At 40.9% G+C, this 16,521-nt stretch overlaps 1 protein-coding gene across 1 annotated transcript in view; it reads right to left on the minus strand.

Annotated features, from left to right (window-relative positions):
- Window positions 1-16,521, minus strand: part of MYRFL (myelin regulatory factor like) — a 117,587-nt gene that overhangs the window by 63,577 nt on the left and 37,489 nt on the right. The window contains exons 5-9 of the mRNA XM_081589713.1: window positions 15,070-15,161; window positions 9,516-9,666; window positions 5,181-5,376; window positions 3,045-3,121; window positions 845-955 (exon numbers count right to left, since the gene is read on the minus strand). Of these exons, the coding sequence (XP_081445839.1) occupies window positions 845-955; window positions 3,045-3,121; window positions 5,181-5,376; window positions 9,516-9,666; window positions 15,070-15,161 (627 nt within the window). The remainder of the gene's footprint in view (window positions 1-844; window positions 956-3,044; window positions 3,122-5,180; window positions 5,377-9,515; window positions 9,667-15,069; window positions 15,162-16,521) is intronic.

Here is a 16,521-nt window from a genome sequence, read left to right on the forward strand (position 1 = left end):
GGGGCTTGTTAAAATATAGACTGCTGGACCTCACCCCAAGTTTTTGATCAGGTAGGTTTTTAGTGAGTCCCAACAACTTCTACCTCTAATAAGTGTCCTGGGAGCACATTCTGAGAATCACAGGTGTAAATCATTAATGCAAATGTATGTTCAATCAAAAAAGGCTACAGCAGAGCTTCAGAGCTCAGGTCATTAAAGTAGTGACCAGCACACAGAATTTGAGAAATGCCATCAATCTTCAGCCCTCAGCCAGTCACAAGACATGAACACATGGTCCCTCTAGATGCAGCTGTCCCCAACCTTCTTGGCACAAAGGGCCAGTTTCATGGAAGACAATTTTTCCACTGACTGGGGTGGAAGGGGCATGATTTCAGGAAGATTCAAGTGCATTATATTTATTGTGCACTTTATTTCTATCATTATCACATCAGCTCCACCCCAAATCATCAGGCATTAGATCTGGGTGGTTGGGGACCCCTGCAGAAGGATCACGGGGAGAATGAAAACAAGCCACCTGGAGGCTGGGCAGGAGAGGAGGCATCGCAGGGTGTGAGGATGGAAGAAGGACATGTTCATGTCTTGTGACTGGCTGAGGGCTGAAGATTGATGGCATTTCTCGAATTCTGTGTGCTGGTCACTACTTTAATGACCTGAGCTCTGAAGCTCTGCTGTAGCCTTTTTTGATTGTCTAAGGGTAAATGAAATGTGGCAACAGACAGAGTCAGAGAAGGGAGGAAAGCAGCTGAGGGAGGCCAAGGGGATCAGAGGGGCCTCTGGGGGCCCTGGGCTGTCAGGTAGCATAACCAGCTACCCCCTCCCCGAGGCATACACACCACGCCAGTACCTCTGGTCAGGGTTGGGCTTCCCCTTCTTTCTCATGTTATTTGCTGTGGTTTCGCTGAAGTGTAACCGGCCCAGAGTTACTTTGGTGACCTGGTCGGCCAGCAGGTCGATTCTAAAGCAAACAGCAAAAATACCAAGAGACTGTAAGAGAACATAGTTCTTGATCATATCTGATTCATTCTTAGATTCTGAGGTATGTTTAGTCCCCCATTCTTATCACACTGTGGAGGACCCTGATTTTTGATATAGTACCTACAGCCTGGTCAGGAATGGCTGCCAGGGAGTTACTCTTTGTTCAGTCACTAAGCCATGTCCAACTCTTTGGAGCCCCATGGATTGCAGCACACCAGGCTTCTGTCCTTCACAATCTCCTGGAGTTTGCTCAAATTCACATCCTTTGAGTCAGTGATGCCCTGCAACCATGTTATCCTCTGTCGTCCCTTTCTCCTCCCGCCCTCAATCTTTGCCAGCATCAGGGTCTTTTCCAATGAGTCAGCTCTTCACACCAGGTGGCCAAAGTATTGGAGTTTCAGCATCAGTCCTTCCAATGAATATTCAGGGTTGATTTCCTTTAGGATTGACTGGTTTGATTTCCTTGCAGTTCAAGGGACTCTCAAGAGTCTTCTCCAGCAACACTGGTGCTCAGCCTTCTTTATGGTCCAGCTCTCACATCCATACATAGCTATTGGAAAAACCATAGCTTTAACTATATGGACCTTGGTCAGCAAAGTGATGTCTCTGCTTTTTAATACGCTGTCTAGGTTTGTCATAGCTTTTCCTCCAAGGAGAAAGTGTCTTTTAATATCGTTGAATGGTTAGAAATGCTCACTCAGCAGCAGTTCAAGTCCAGAGTACCTGACTCGGAAGGGCTATATGCTCCTACAGTGGGGCTCTTTGATCTCGATAACAGGAGAGAAGCCCTGTCACCTGTGTCACTGTTGCTATAGTGCTCTCCTCCTGACAAAAGCAGTTCCTCTAGGTACCTGGTGAACTCCTTCGCATCTCCTTCACGTATTTGCCCTCTCCTGACCTGGTTGTGCGGAGAAGGCAATGGCACCCCACTCCAGTACTCTTGCCTGGAAAATCCCATGGATGGAGGAGCCTGGTAGGCTACAGTCCATGGGGTCGCTAAGAGTCGGACACGACTGAGCGACTTCACTTTCACTTTTCCCTTTCATGCACTGGAGAAGGAAATGGCAACCCACTCCAGTATTCTTGCCTGGAGAATCCCAGGGACGGCGGAGCCTGGTGGGCTGCCGTCTATGGGGTCGCACAGGGTCGGACACGACTCAGGCGACTTAGCAGCAGCAGCAGCAGACCTGGTTGTGGGAAGCTGCCTGCTCCTAAGGTAGACCACACACAGCCTCCCAGCGAGGGAAAACCAGATGTACCAGGCAAGTTCAGAGCTGTCTGTACACGCTTGAGCTTCAGGCTGAGTTCACACCTGGTCTGTCCAGGCTCTAGCACCATCTTCTTCCCCAAATAGGACTGACTCAGGGTCAAATCATCCCCACCAATCAGTCAAAAAGCAAGTCTCATTCATTTCATATGGCATGGTCCACCATATTGTTTTGGATGATCCCAGACCTGTGGCTTTCTTTTTTTGAAATATTATTTTCATTTATTTATTTCTTGGGCTGCACAGGATCTTAGTAGTGACATGTGGACCTAGTTTCCTGACCAGAAATTGAACCCAGGCCCCCTGCATTGGGAGCACAGGGTCTTAGCCACTGGACCACTGGGGAAGTTCCCTGCATTCTTTCTATTTTAGGTCTCATTAAGCAATCTAACAGCATTGCTTTAAGAAACAAGATAAATGAATTATAAGCACAGCATGGATCCAGAACCTTAAAATCAATTCATTCAGTAGCATGCTGATTTAAATGAAAAATTAAAAGAAAGATCTAATTATAATCTGTCTCAAGGAACCAAAGTTGTTAGCAAGGTTGTCAGTAATAAATATTCTGTAAATAATGATGGCCTAAAAGATGGGCCATCTTTTATACAGATTTTATACAGATGTTTTTGCAATTATTTCAATATATTTTACCTACTTTTGTTGATAAGCATGTGTTCATAATATTAACATATTATTACTAATTTAGTCTGTATCATGGAATTCTTTTAAAATAAAATAAATTTGGCAAAAGATTTTCTTCCCAAAATATGTTCACAAGAGAATTCAGAAAAGAAGTTCTTACTTAACAGGACTGAAGATCTTTTTGCTTCTGTCTGCTTGGGACTGTTCAATAGCAATTATTTGATTGGTGGCTTCTACCTATGTAGAATAACAAAAGGTAATTACTTCATAATTAATTTCTTTATAAATTAAAACATTCATCAGTAAATAATTTTCGATTACTTAAAAAATTTCCCAAGGCATTCTGTTAAGCGCTTGGCAAGAGGCACAAGTCACTGAAAGAATGTGTAAGACAAGGACCCTGACCTTAAAGCAGTGTGCTATTGGTGAGAAAAGAAACGAATACCTGATGAGCTAAACAAAGAAAACACAAGACAAGAGACAACTTCAGGTAAACAGGGAGTATAGAGCAGACTATGGATCTTCCCGACCCAGGGATTGAACCAGGGTCTCCTGTATTGCAGGTGGATTCTTTACCAACTGAGCTATTAGGAAATCCCCAAAACACAAGACCAAGGCAGCTCAACAGATACATGCACTCATTCATTCATTCATTCTTTTATTCGTTCATTTCATACATACTTGTTGAGCACCTGCTTTGAACCAGGCATTGCATTAGGCAACAGAGGTGAGGAGAAAAAACTAACAGAAATCTCAGCCCTTTCAGAGCTTATTAATAAGAAATAACAATAAACAGTAAAAATAAATAAAACATAGGAAATGACATGTATTCAATTGTTGCTACAAAGTCTTCTTGTTATTAGTGAAGAGTAGAAAGTGTCTGCTGGTATCTGCCCTATGACTTGTAGGTATTTGCATAGTCACTATCTTTCCGGAAAGCAATTAGGCAACCAACATCAAGAATTTTAATACTGATCATATGTTCAATGTGCAATGCCTATTCTAGAATTTATTCTCATACAAAAATGAATATGCCTGGATGTTCACTGCAGTTTTATTAACAATAAAAAATTTACAATAATACAGGAATTAATATGGTATCTTGATATAATGGAAAACCATACCATCTTTGTAAATATTTTATAGTCTTTAATTATATAATGCTATTTCCACAATATAATATTATCTATATGAGATTAATTTTAATAACAGAAAAAATAAGGAAAAATTAAGTTACTAAATTGTGGATCCCAAGTATGAATGAATTTTTTCTCTTCTTTCATACTTTTCTATTATATTCCATAATGTCCACAATGGACTCATATCACTTCCATAATCAGAAATATATGTTTTATTATTGTTTGTTTGCTGTTTATTTTATTTTGATTCGGTTTGCATTGGTTTTATTTAAGAGCTTGGTTTGGAGCAAGAGCAGCTGATGTGTTTAGTGGTGAAGCGCCACTAGTGGTAAAGTGCCACTTTGGGAGACTCAGTGCCTGAGCCCAGGTTAGTGATCAGAAAAAAATATATGCAGATAATGGATATCCTCACCCTAAGAGCTGGATCTGAGGTAATAATGCAATAAATACTTGTTGACCACTCAGAAGTCATCCTATCTGCATTCTAATCCCAGCTTTATTGTTTACTATTTTGGATGAATGGTGTGACTTTCCTGGGCCTCAGTTTCCCCTCTGTTAACTGGGAAAGAGGGAGCATAGACTAGATTAGTGGTTCCTTAGCTTTTTTAAGTTACAGACTCCTTTGAGAATTTGGTGAAAACTATGAACCAACTGCATATGGAAACACACCAGCCTCAAAAATAATAAACTAATTACACTCAGCAAAGGAAGTTCAAGATTTATACACTAAAAACTTTAAAGCTGTAGTTTGAAGTAATGTTCTGCCAGATTCTGAATTGGCAGCTTCTATTTCCTATGTTTTGAAGTATTTATTCTTAGACCCCATCCACCATGCTGTGAGGAAGCACAAGCTGTCCCACAGAGAGGTCTACATGGAGAAGAGCCCAAGGCCTCCCAGCTACAGCCCTCTTTGAGTTCCTGGTTAATGGCCAGCACAGACTTGACAGACATTCAAGTGAGCCATCCCGGAAACTGGATCCAGCTAATGACTCCTGAGTAGAGCCAAGCCCTGACCAAGCAGCAGATTTTTGATCCAAACCAATGAGTGTTATTATTTTCAGTTGCTAAGTTTCGGGATAGATGGTTACGTAGCAACAGACAACTGGAACACTTACTAAATGTTGGCTGAATGAGATGAAACTAAATAAAAGACTTACCTTAACCCCAAAAGGTTTCAAGTAAAACATTTCTATTGGCTTTAGGCCCATTTGGGTTTTGACAAATTTTGGACTTCCCCAAACTTGAATATGGATGGTGATCTGAAAATGGTTCTTCTTTTGGCAAACAAAAGCTTCATCTGCTGGTGAAAAATTAAATCCTTTGTCTGTGACGACTCGATAGCCTACATCGGGTCTATGAAAAGTGGAAGCAAGAAACCAGTCTTACAAATATTTTCTACACATTTTCTTTCATGAACAATATTAATTATACAAACATTTTGGGAAAATACATTTTGGAAAGTATCTTTTCCTATTTCTGAAAAATGTGAAAGTGTTAGTCACTCAGTCATGTCCAACTGTTTGCAATCCCATGGACTGTAGCCTGCCAGGCTCTTCTGTCCATGGAATTCTCCAGGGAAGAATACTAGAGTGGGTTGCCACTCCCTTCTCCAGGGAATTGACCCCGGGTCTCCTGCATTGCAGGCAGACTCTTTACCAACTGAGCCACCAGGGAAGCCCTCTTGCTATATTTAATCAATTTTGTTAATTTTCACCAAGGAAATGAAAATGGTATTTCAGAACACAGCTGGCTATCTCACAGCTTTTTTTCTTCATGAGAAAGAAGTACAATTCTTGGCAAGTGGAATCATTGTCTCCTCAGCCTGCCCTTTCACTTTGTGTTTCCTAGATTTCTAATTTGACTCCACTATACAATAGAAAGACCTTGGTTAGAAGTTGAGAAGTTACTATATTACTCAGACATATCAAATATCTGGGATAGAATTCATTTTTTTCCTTCTTAAAAAAAATCTCTAATTTCATCAGCATCACCACACTCAAATAGTCCCTCAGATGAATGACTACTCAGCTTCCTGGTAGTCATATGAAAAAAAAAAGCAGACTGGTCAAAACTACCAGGAATAGCTTTCAACCAGATTAACCAGAGCCAGTCAAACCACTGACTGAAAACATGTTTTCACTAAAGTATGGTCATTTCCTTTTTATCCTTCTGATCTGATCACAGCACTGAATACCTACTACGTTGTTTACTTCTGCAGAAAAAAAATAATAGGATGATGGTGTGGTAGCTAACCAGACTCTTGCTTTATTTGTTTTATCAAATCATTTTCAAGAGCTATACTTTACATATACATACATGCTAACTTGCTGCAGTAGTGTCTGACTCTCTTCGACTCTATGGACTATAGCTCGCCAGGCTTCTCTGTCCGTGGAATTCCCCAGGCCAGAATACTGGAGTGGGTTGCCATGCCCTCCACCAAGGGATCTTCCCAACCCAGGGATCAAATCCACATCTCTTATGTCCCGCAGGTGGGTTCTTTACCACTACATGGGTAAATCCTGGGAAGCCCTTGTATATTATATGCTTGATTAAATACTTTTTAATGTTAATAAACATAAAAGCTATTAAACATGCAACATTATCAAGTAGAGAAGAGAACATAAAAGTTGAAAATTTTGGTAATTTTTTCTGTGTGTGTTGTAGATATGGAACATAATTTTTAATGCATCACGTTTCCTAAATGTTCCTCAGGAAAAGAGCTCCTTCCTAGAACAACACACAGAGATGGCAGTGCTTCCTGCTTTGCTAGCTCTCTGCTACTACGTGGCTCTTTGCTTCCTGGGATCTCAGTCTGGATGGCTGCCATTTAATGAACAATACAGACTTTCTAAATTTTCTTCTAATTTCAGTGACCGACATATGAATGGGTCTCTTGGGAAAAGAGTATCCATGTTCTTGGCAAGTTAAGCACCTCACCAATGGATCAAGGCACTAGGACTGATTACCCTCAAAGTCTTCTCAGGTGGCACAGTGGTAAAGAATCTGCCTGCCAATACAGGAGACTCAGGAGACACGTGTTCTATCCCTGGGTGGAGAAGATCCCCAGGAGGAGGAGGTGACAACTCACTCCAGTATTCTTGCCCAGAGAACTCCATGGACAGAGGAGCCTGGGGGGCTCAGAGCAGCGCAAAGAGTCAGACAGGACTGAGTGACTGAACAGGAGCAGGAACTGATCAAAGGCCCCACAATCACAGTGCATTCCAGCAGCAGTGGGAGAATCCATTGAATGAGGGGTTTGATGAAAAGCACGTATTTTAAGGCATCTGGGACTTTATATTGACTCAGGTTTCTGTAATTTGCTTGTCAAAATGCTAGATGGATTGAATTGCATAGATTTTACTACAGAGGGTAGTAAGAACAGTTTTGATTAAGGAAAAAAAAACAAAGGAACTATTTTTGTGTGTGATCTTCAATGTTTCAATGTCAAAAACTCTGAAGAAAAAAGGTAAGATTTGCAGCTCAGATATGAGCATTAGCCTGAAATTTAAAGATAGCTGTAAGCAGACACTGTATCAACCCATAAAAATTTACAGTTGAAGAGCATTCTGAATCTTAAAAAAATGTCTGGTTATAAAAACTATTCTATTTACCTAAGAGTACCGATTCTGCTTTTGATATCAAAAGTTAATTATAAAATCAACTAAACTGGCCTTCTTAAAGGTCTTTTAACACAAGTTGTAAATATTATTCAAAATATGTAATAAAATTTTAATCCCCTAACTTTATAACTTTCAGGTTATTTAGAAAAATTATGCTTTTGTAGTGAGTTAGATCTACTAATCTAAGCAGAGGCAAGTGATTTTCTGTCTCAGTGATGTGAGTAGTGAATTCAAGACCTCCTGAGTTCTAATCCAGATGAATATTGCCTATCTTTTTTGCTTAAGAAAAAGTGAATTATGGCTAAGCATTCAAAATAAATCTGCCTCTACATCTTTGAGTTGATACTATTCATGTATCTTTTTTTTTTCCAGATCAGTGAAGCACAGATTGACTGCTCAGATAAACTTAAAAAAATCTACTCAGGTAAGAAAAGAGATAACAGTTTCCTTGAAAACTTGATCAACTCAGATACATTACAGACTAGGAAGCATTGCAGGTTTCGATTAAAATACTGTGCTTGTGTGTGACACTTTCATACCTGGGTACTCATACATAATATCCTATATGGAACAACTGCCCCAAAACCATTAAATGAAGTCTGACTCAAAACCAGGACCTTTGGATCCTTCTTTTCTTTCCCTATTGCCCACAGCAGCAAAGATACAAGTTGTGACATTTCAGTGATACAACTAGCAACTTGCTTCTTTTTGTCTCCTGTTAAACACATTGAGTCACAAAGTCTAACTCCTCAGATTTTAAGGAAAAGATTTCTTCCTTCTAGTTCATCCAACATAAAATTCCAAGTGATAAGTTTTGCTCTTAAAAAACTATTGGGATTAACATATATACACTACTGACACTATGTATAACATAGATAACTCATGAGAACGTACTGTATAGCACAGGGAACTCTAGTCAATACTCTTTGGTGACCTGAACAGGAAGGAAATCCAAAGAAGAGGGGATAGATGTATAAGAACAGCTGATTTACTTTGCTGTACAATTGAAACTATAAGCAACTATACTCCAATAAACATATAAAAAATAAAAAATTATTTGGAGTTTGAAAAATACCTTGAAGACCCTCAAGTTTGTAGCCCCACATTTCTCATTTCATACTATATTTATTAATTGAAAATCATATTCTTTACCCATTAACACACTTTAGTGTTTCAAGAATGCATTTACAATCAGTGAAAATTCTAGAAGAGCTGGGTAAGTAAATTATATCCTAAGGAATAAAGAGAAGGCTTAAAGGATCTTTAAGAGCAATAGTGCATAAGTCTACATTTATTTCTTGAAACTATAATGTCATAAGAATAGGATGAAAATTTTCTAGTTTAAGAATATTTTGTATGGTTTGATTTCAGTCTCAATATAAAGCCACCCTCAACTATGATCACTACAGGCTATATTGACAATAAACTGACAGTACTGAATTGCAACATCGATGCTGGGGGAGCTAACAATTTAATATGCCCCCCAAAATAATTCTATGAAATTTTTAATTGACTGCAGGGTTAAGTATTAGTGATTTGGGAAATCTCCATTTGTTTTAGTTTAAACTTGGCATATGATGTCAAAAAGATTCCCTCTTCCTCCATCATTTAGTGGGTAAACTATGAGTTAGAATTACAAACCTGGATTCTTGAAGACCAAAACTCATGTCCCAACTGTTTTTGTCAAAATGCAAAACATAAGGAGTAAGACACACTTTCTCACTGACAAATTCCATTTGATCAGAGGTAGCATCAAAGCCCAAATACTTGGATTTAGTCTTGAGAGTTAGCACTGCCTTGCTCCCCAGCCAACCATAGGATTAGCGGTGCCTTGCTCTCCAGTCAACCATAGCGGTTCCTAAGGCCACTTACAGTTTTTCATATTGACTGTTTAATAAGCTATGCCAAGGAACACTTCGGTATGGCTGCCACTTCAAAGCAGGAGAGGGCTGGTCCGCAAGCATCATGTTCTGTCTCTCACTGTCGAGGTCTTGCACTTCGATGCTGTGACTCCTACCTGTCACTGCAAAGAAATTGGTATGTTAGATCTTCCCTCTGAGGCTGTTTCTCCTAGACTCACAGACAGCTGCATGGAGCGAATGTATAATCCACGTGTGAGGCAGAGGGACCCTGTGGAGAATGACAAGTGTTGGGAAGCAGGGGGCACGTGGCTAGGTTTGTTTCCTCGTCTGTAAATTGAGCAGCTGGGGTCAGTGATTCTAAGGTGCCAAGGTGAGCACTTGTTGGAAACGTTGCCCTCAGTATCTATCTACTCTACTTCCGATATGGCATCTCTGCACTCCCAGTCTCTCTGGTTCTAGTGAATTCCATTCCCAGCCCAAAGAGATGCAGTTCGAGTGAAGTCCATTCCCAGCCTGAAGAGGGTAGGGAACCCAGGCTTAATCAACAGAACTACAGCATTCACTATTTGCATCAGTAATTGTACATACATGGCCTAATTCAATCCAAGAAAAGTGGGTCTCTGTACTTTAGGGAAGACGGGTTCAAAGATGCTGACTGTTTTCATGAGGTTTGAATCTAAGACACATCCCCCAAAACTGCTGGCGCCATTTTGGGACAAGAGAGAAAAGCCTGTCGGGAAATGAACCGGCACAGCAGAAGGTGCAGTTGAGAATGAACACACCCCAGTCCCAACGGCATAGTTTGTGTTCTGGCATCCAGTACTAAATCTTGGGTTACAGGAGCCTATAAAGCCCCCCGTTTTGATTTTTTGTTTGGTTGCTGCATCAGGCAGTTTGAGGTGTTTTTTTTTAATTGATTTTGTCCTTTGCTTCTTTGTTTTTGCTCTTTACAACCAATACACTCTAATTTGTTACAGGTCCCTTGTGACACCAAGATTCTGTGGTCTAGCTTTTTTTAAGTTATTTATTCGCTTAGTGTCTTACTTCCCTCAACTGCAAAACAGAAATTAAAACAGGTGTCCTGCGCATCTTGCAACAACACACAAGCAGAGAGAATATCATAACACAAGTGAAAGCACTTTCAGAAGCTAATATTAAAACCAAGATAAATTAGCAGAGAATACTTTGTTAGAAGTTAGTATTAACTATATGAAACTGCTTCTTTTGTATACCAAAAATGGTCCAATAACAGCAATTTTGCATGTGCAAGCTTCTAGTTTTGCATAATCCTTGCAAGTTGTTTGTCTAATTTGAGTATGCCTCCAAAACTTGTGATTCAACCACAAAAAAATTTTATGTAAATCCTATTAAGATGTTTGCTGTTTCCCTTTTCTGTGAGCTCCCTACCGTCACTCATGCCTCATACCAGGAGTGGAAGGGAAATAGTGTGTGTACATAAAAACTGGTGATGCCTATGAGCAACAACTCAGGCTATGACACCACCTTCTATACAACGTGCACTTAGCCTACTCACTGTTCTGTCTGTCTTTATACTTCTATTGACGACTTCTTAAATAAATAGCAGAGCTACCTCAGTTTACTTTGTATCCCAAATGTCCCAGAAACTGTGTTTTTCTTGAGATTTGACTATTATACGTCACCTAAGCAGAACATCTATTTTTGAGTTTTGTATACAACCATTTCGGAAAAGGATTTTCTCAAAATCCTGAAAAACTTTTTCCCAGCTAAGAATACATAAGGTCAGCAATGCTCGGAGTTCTTCATGTCCTCACTCCTCCAAAACTTACCTGTCTTAAACTTTTCAAAACAAATAAAAAACCTTCCGTGGTTCTCCTGTTTAGACCAAGTTCAAAGAGAGGGAGAAACTAGTTCTTCCATCTTTCCTTTCTCCCCCCTGCAGTGGATAGAGGATAAAGGAAGTTCAAGAGCTTGGAGTTTGGAACCATATGGAACTGGGTTTGATCACAACTCTACATTTACTGGCCAGTTAGGAAGTGGTCTAACGTCTCTAGGCTTCAGCTGCTTCACCTGCAAAATGTAACAATATGATGCCTCCCAGGACTGTTGAAGGAATTCAATGAGTCATGTCTGTAAGTGTTTACCACAGTGTCTGCCTCCAGTGAGAGTTTAAACAATGGTGCCTTTGGTTAGTATTAGCAGCACTGTCATTACCACATGTACTCGTTTTTCTCAGTGACTCAGTTATTCCTAAGAAGCCTTAGCAAATACTTGTTTCTTGGCCTCCATGGTAACTCTGCCTGATGTGAAATCATGTTGTGGGCCTGAGTGAATACCTGCTAACTCAGACCCTTTCCTACTCAAGTATGGCAGTAAGGTGACAGGGGAAACAGTCAAAGGTCAGCTCTATCCCTCTAGGTGCTGATAGGGAGGGTAGGCAGGGGGCAGGGGGTTCTTTACTACTAGTGCCACCCAGGAAGCCCTTATTGAAGTATAATATTCATGAAAAAGAGTGCACAGATCATAAGTACACAATTTGATACTTTTTAATAAAATGAGTTATACTGGGTAACTACCTCTAGATCAAGAAATAGGATACTTTCAGCACTCTAGAAAACACACTCATGCCCTCTTCTGGTTACTACTTTCTCTTGCTCAAGAATAATCACTATTCTGATCCAATACCATAGAGAAGTTTATAGAAACTGTGTAATATCATATGTACTCTTACGTATTGGCTTCTTTTAACCAACAATGCTTAAGAGATCGTTCATCATTGTTGCAAATGATAGTAGTTCGTTCGGTTTTCTTGCTGTATAGTATTCCATTTGTGGTTATTATAACTAATGCTAGTATGAATGTCTGTGGGGACTGTCTGTTAGTGGGCAAATGTATATACTTCTGTTCAGTGTATTCCTACCTAGAAGGGGAATCACTGGGCCATTGGATATGTTTCAGTAGATGTAGCCAAAGAGATTTATAAAGTGATTACAAGGTAAGGGTTCTTAATCCCATTTAACAAATGTAGAAATTGCGGTTCAAAGACCTGAAACACTTGCTCAGTGTCACAACTGTTACCTGGAACAGATGGATTCAAAATTTCTCTTCATGCTGCCCTGGGGAAGTCTTGACAAATGTAACAGAAGAGAGAAGCAGAAGTGTGAAGGCAGCAAAGTCTCAACTTTGGGGAGAAAACTCACAGCTTGCATCTGAATGTCTTTCAAAATATTTTCTTTTACTTTACTTTTTTTTTTTTTTTTGCTGTGCTGCATGTGCGATCTTAGTTTCCCAATCAAACCTGCGCCCCCTGCAGCAGAAGTGCAGTCTCAACCACTGGACCACCAGGGAAGTCCCTATATTACTTTTTTTTTAAAACTCTTGGTGAAATAGAAATCATGATTCTCATTTGATAATCAAGAAAGTCAGGCTTGAAAAGTCCATGATTCCTGGAGACACGAGACAGGTACTTTTCCTGATTCTACACTGGAAATTCTTTCTCTGTGGACTAATGACCGTGACTCGGGGGTTAAAAAACACTCATGCATTTGAAGTTTAAGCCATATAGGGCCATCGGCTCTCTTATATTTAGAAATTTCGTCAGACAGGACCAGGAATCCTCTCATATTCGGGGTCCAGACCACATGGGGCCAGGAACCAGCTGGCAGAAGCCTGCCCAACACCTGCTCTCTCTCTAAGCAAGTTTTTACATCCGCCTCCAGCAATCCAGTAATGCTACATTGAGAACCCAATAAATGGGCATCTTGGAACCCTTGATCAACATGAACTGCTGAGAAGAAATTTACCAGAAAAACCTTACTGATTGATTTAGGACATCTTCCCCCATCAAAAATCCTGCCTGTAAGACTAGCTCCTCCTTCCATTCCCCATACGCCATTTCTCCAGGACCTTTGTAAAACTCTTAGTCTGTGCAACACCAAATATGAGTTCCCCAGTGGAAAACTTCTGCTGAAAGCATAGCATTTGGATTAAGGGTTTTTGTGTTTTTTTTTTAAATTCCCCTGGGAACCTGCTCATTTTTCATTCTGGAATTGCTATCTGGAGCCAATTATCTTTAGAAGGCTTTTCAGGGACTGTTGAATAGAATTAAAATAAGGAATGCAAGGTTTCTGATGTGCTGGGACATTTCAGTTACTTCTCTATGACTATTCTCTAGAGAGAGTGACACATCAACGCTCTCCCTGGGGACAGGCTGCAGACCATCATCACAGGATGGAGCTTACTACAGAAATGGCCAGGAGAATTTGAGTAGAAATCTAGCTTATGAGAAAGCTCTTGGAAGGTTTGGGTGACTTACCCAAAGTACTCTCAGTGAGCTGGTGCATCTGTGGGAGAGTGAACAGATGGTCCCCTTATCTGGCTAGAAATTTACTCAGCTTTTTGTGTTTAAGAAGCATAAATAAGCAGCAGGCAGTATGCAAGGATCCTTGAAGAAATTAGACGAACCATGCATAGGAAGGTGGATGGAGAGCTCTATATTATTCAGAAACAAGGCTTTAATTAGCGTTCTGTGTTTCTAAGCTGCTGCTGCTGCTGCTGCTAAGTCGCTTCAGTCATGTCTGACTCTTGGACTGTAGCCCTTCAGTCATGTCTGACTCTTGGACTGTAGCCCTCCAGGCTCCTCTGTCCATGGGATTTCCCAAGCAAGAATACTAGAGTGGGTTGCCATGCCCTTCTCCAGGGGATTTTACAAAATGTCAACGATCTACTGGGAATCTGCTGATTGGAAGCAAGTGCTAAGGAAGCTCAACTTTCTACCTTCTTGCTCCCCTGGAGAAATCCTCTCAAGTACTGCTTCTCCCAGTAATTTCCTTTCCATGAGCCAGCAGCATCCGCTTGTTAGGAATGCAGAATTTCAGCCCACACCTCACATGCACTGAACCTGAGCATGTTATTTGTGTGCACGTCTGTGTTGAGAAGCATTGAACGAAACACTGAGCACACCAGCAGGCTCTGCAGGTGCTGCCACACTGCACAGCCTCCCCAGGCCTGGAGCCTGGGTCCTCCAAGACACAACTGCCCCTAAAACTGAAAAGGACCAGCATTTCATCTCTGCCAGAGAGGGACAGTGGCATCTTTTCCCAGGAGCACTTGTATGACCCCACCTAAGACTACATGAAACATTACATCAAGAAGGAAAAAATAGGATTTCCATGGTGGCTCAGTGTTAAAGAATCCACCTGCCAATTCGGGAGACACAGGTTCCATCCCTGGTCCAGGAAGATCCCACATGCTGTGGAGCAATTAAGCCCATGTGCCACAACTACTAAACCCATGCTCTAGAGCCCAGGAGCCACAACTACTGAAGCCCAAGCACTCTGGAGCCTGTGCTCCGTAACAGGAGAAGCCCCTGCTCATCACAAATAGAGAAAAGCCCACACAGCAATGAAAACCCAGCACAGCCAAAATATAAATAAATAAATAAAGTTATGAAAATAGAAGGAAGAAATAAACTCCCAGAGCATATCATCACCCTTCTATGAGAGAGAAAATGATTTTTAGGGCTACTCCAAGGCTGGTAAAAAATCCCTTATTTAATGGCAGCAAGGGGCCCCGGGTTGGCTCACTGGGTCTGGAGTGGTGGGTCCACACATGACAGTCCCCGGAGTCCTCCAGCACCTGTGTGCACTTTCTCTTCTTGGTTGGTGGCAATGAGACTCTAAAATCAAGAACCCAAAATAAGGTTAGGATTTTTCTCTGCTTTCCATGTCACATTAAATCAAATTAAATTTCCCAGGACTCTGCTCTTGACCTTCCTCAGACTAATTCTAGTTAAAGTTTCTTGCATCCTACTGGTCTGTAATACCGGGTTGATACATGGAGTGGATGGAGCAAGTTCCTATTCCATGAGCTCCACTAGTCTGAACTTAGTTTTCCATTATCCAATCCATCAGGGATTCATGTATTTGAAAAAATAAACTGACAACATTTCCAAAGGCAGAAACCAAGACACAAGACTGCTGCTGCTGCTGCTAAGTCGCTTCAGTCGTGTCCGACTCTGTGTGACCCCATAGACGGTAACCCACCAGGCTCCGCCGTCCCTGGGATTCTCCAGGCAAGAATACTGGAGTGGGTTGCCGTTTCCTTCTCCAGTGCATTAAAGGGAAAAGTGAAAGTAAAGTCGCTCGGTCGTCCGACTCTTAGCGACCCCGTGGACTGCAGCCTACCAGGCTCCTCCATCCATGGGATTTTCCAGGCAAGAGTACTAGAGTGGGGTGCCATTGCCTTCTCCAAAGACACAAGACAGAAGATACTTAAAATTTAAGTGTACATTTTACACCTGAAATTGTTTTTCACATGGAATTTTGTCACAATATTTGATGGCCTTTACTCTTTTGATCATCCTCTAGATCCAGAGGAAGAAATGAAAGAGAGGGAAGGAGGAATGGAAGGGAACAAGAAAGAATATTGATTGATACATGAATACTGATTGAAAGACAATTGACACGTGAGTTTCAGAGAGTTCGTTCACAAATTACTTGAGTGGTCTAGCTGAGGCTGCAAACACAAAGAGTGCTTTCTCATTCACCCAGAATATCCCTCTACATTTCTCACATTTTGGCTTTCCATCACATGAGGACCTTGAGTTCAGTGGATTGTTATTTAAAAACTCGTCTAAAGCCAAGGGTACTGGGTATTTGATACGTGTCTCAACACTGCCATCTTCTGGAAAGGACTATACAGTTCATTCTACCAGCACTGGGGAGAGGGCCTGGCTGGACTTTCAAAGCTACGTATCTACAAACATCAACATGAATCAGCCATAGGTAAACATACGTCCCCTCCCTCTTGAACCTCCCTCCTACCTCCCTCCCCATCCCACCCCTCTAGGTTGTTACAGAGTCGCGGTTTGAGTTCCCTGAGTCATACAGCAAATTCTATCTACTTTACATATGGTAATGTAAGAAATCAACACAATTCTGTAAAGCAATTATCCTTCAATTAAAAAATAAATAAATTCTCAAAAATTAATTTTAAAATAATAAAAAAAAGAAGACAAACAAGTAAACTAAGTATTT

Source organism: Giraffa tippelskirchi, chromosome 4 (genome assembly GCF_054371585.1).
Source record: "Giraffa tippelskirchi isolate mGirTip1 chromosome 4, T2T-mGirTip1v1.2.pri, whole genome shotgun sequence".
Lineage (NCBI taxonomy): Eukaryota > Metazoa > Chordata > Mammalia > Artiodactyla > Giraffidae > Giraffa > Giraffa tippelskirchi.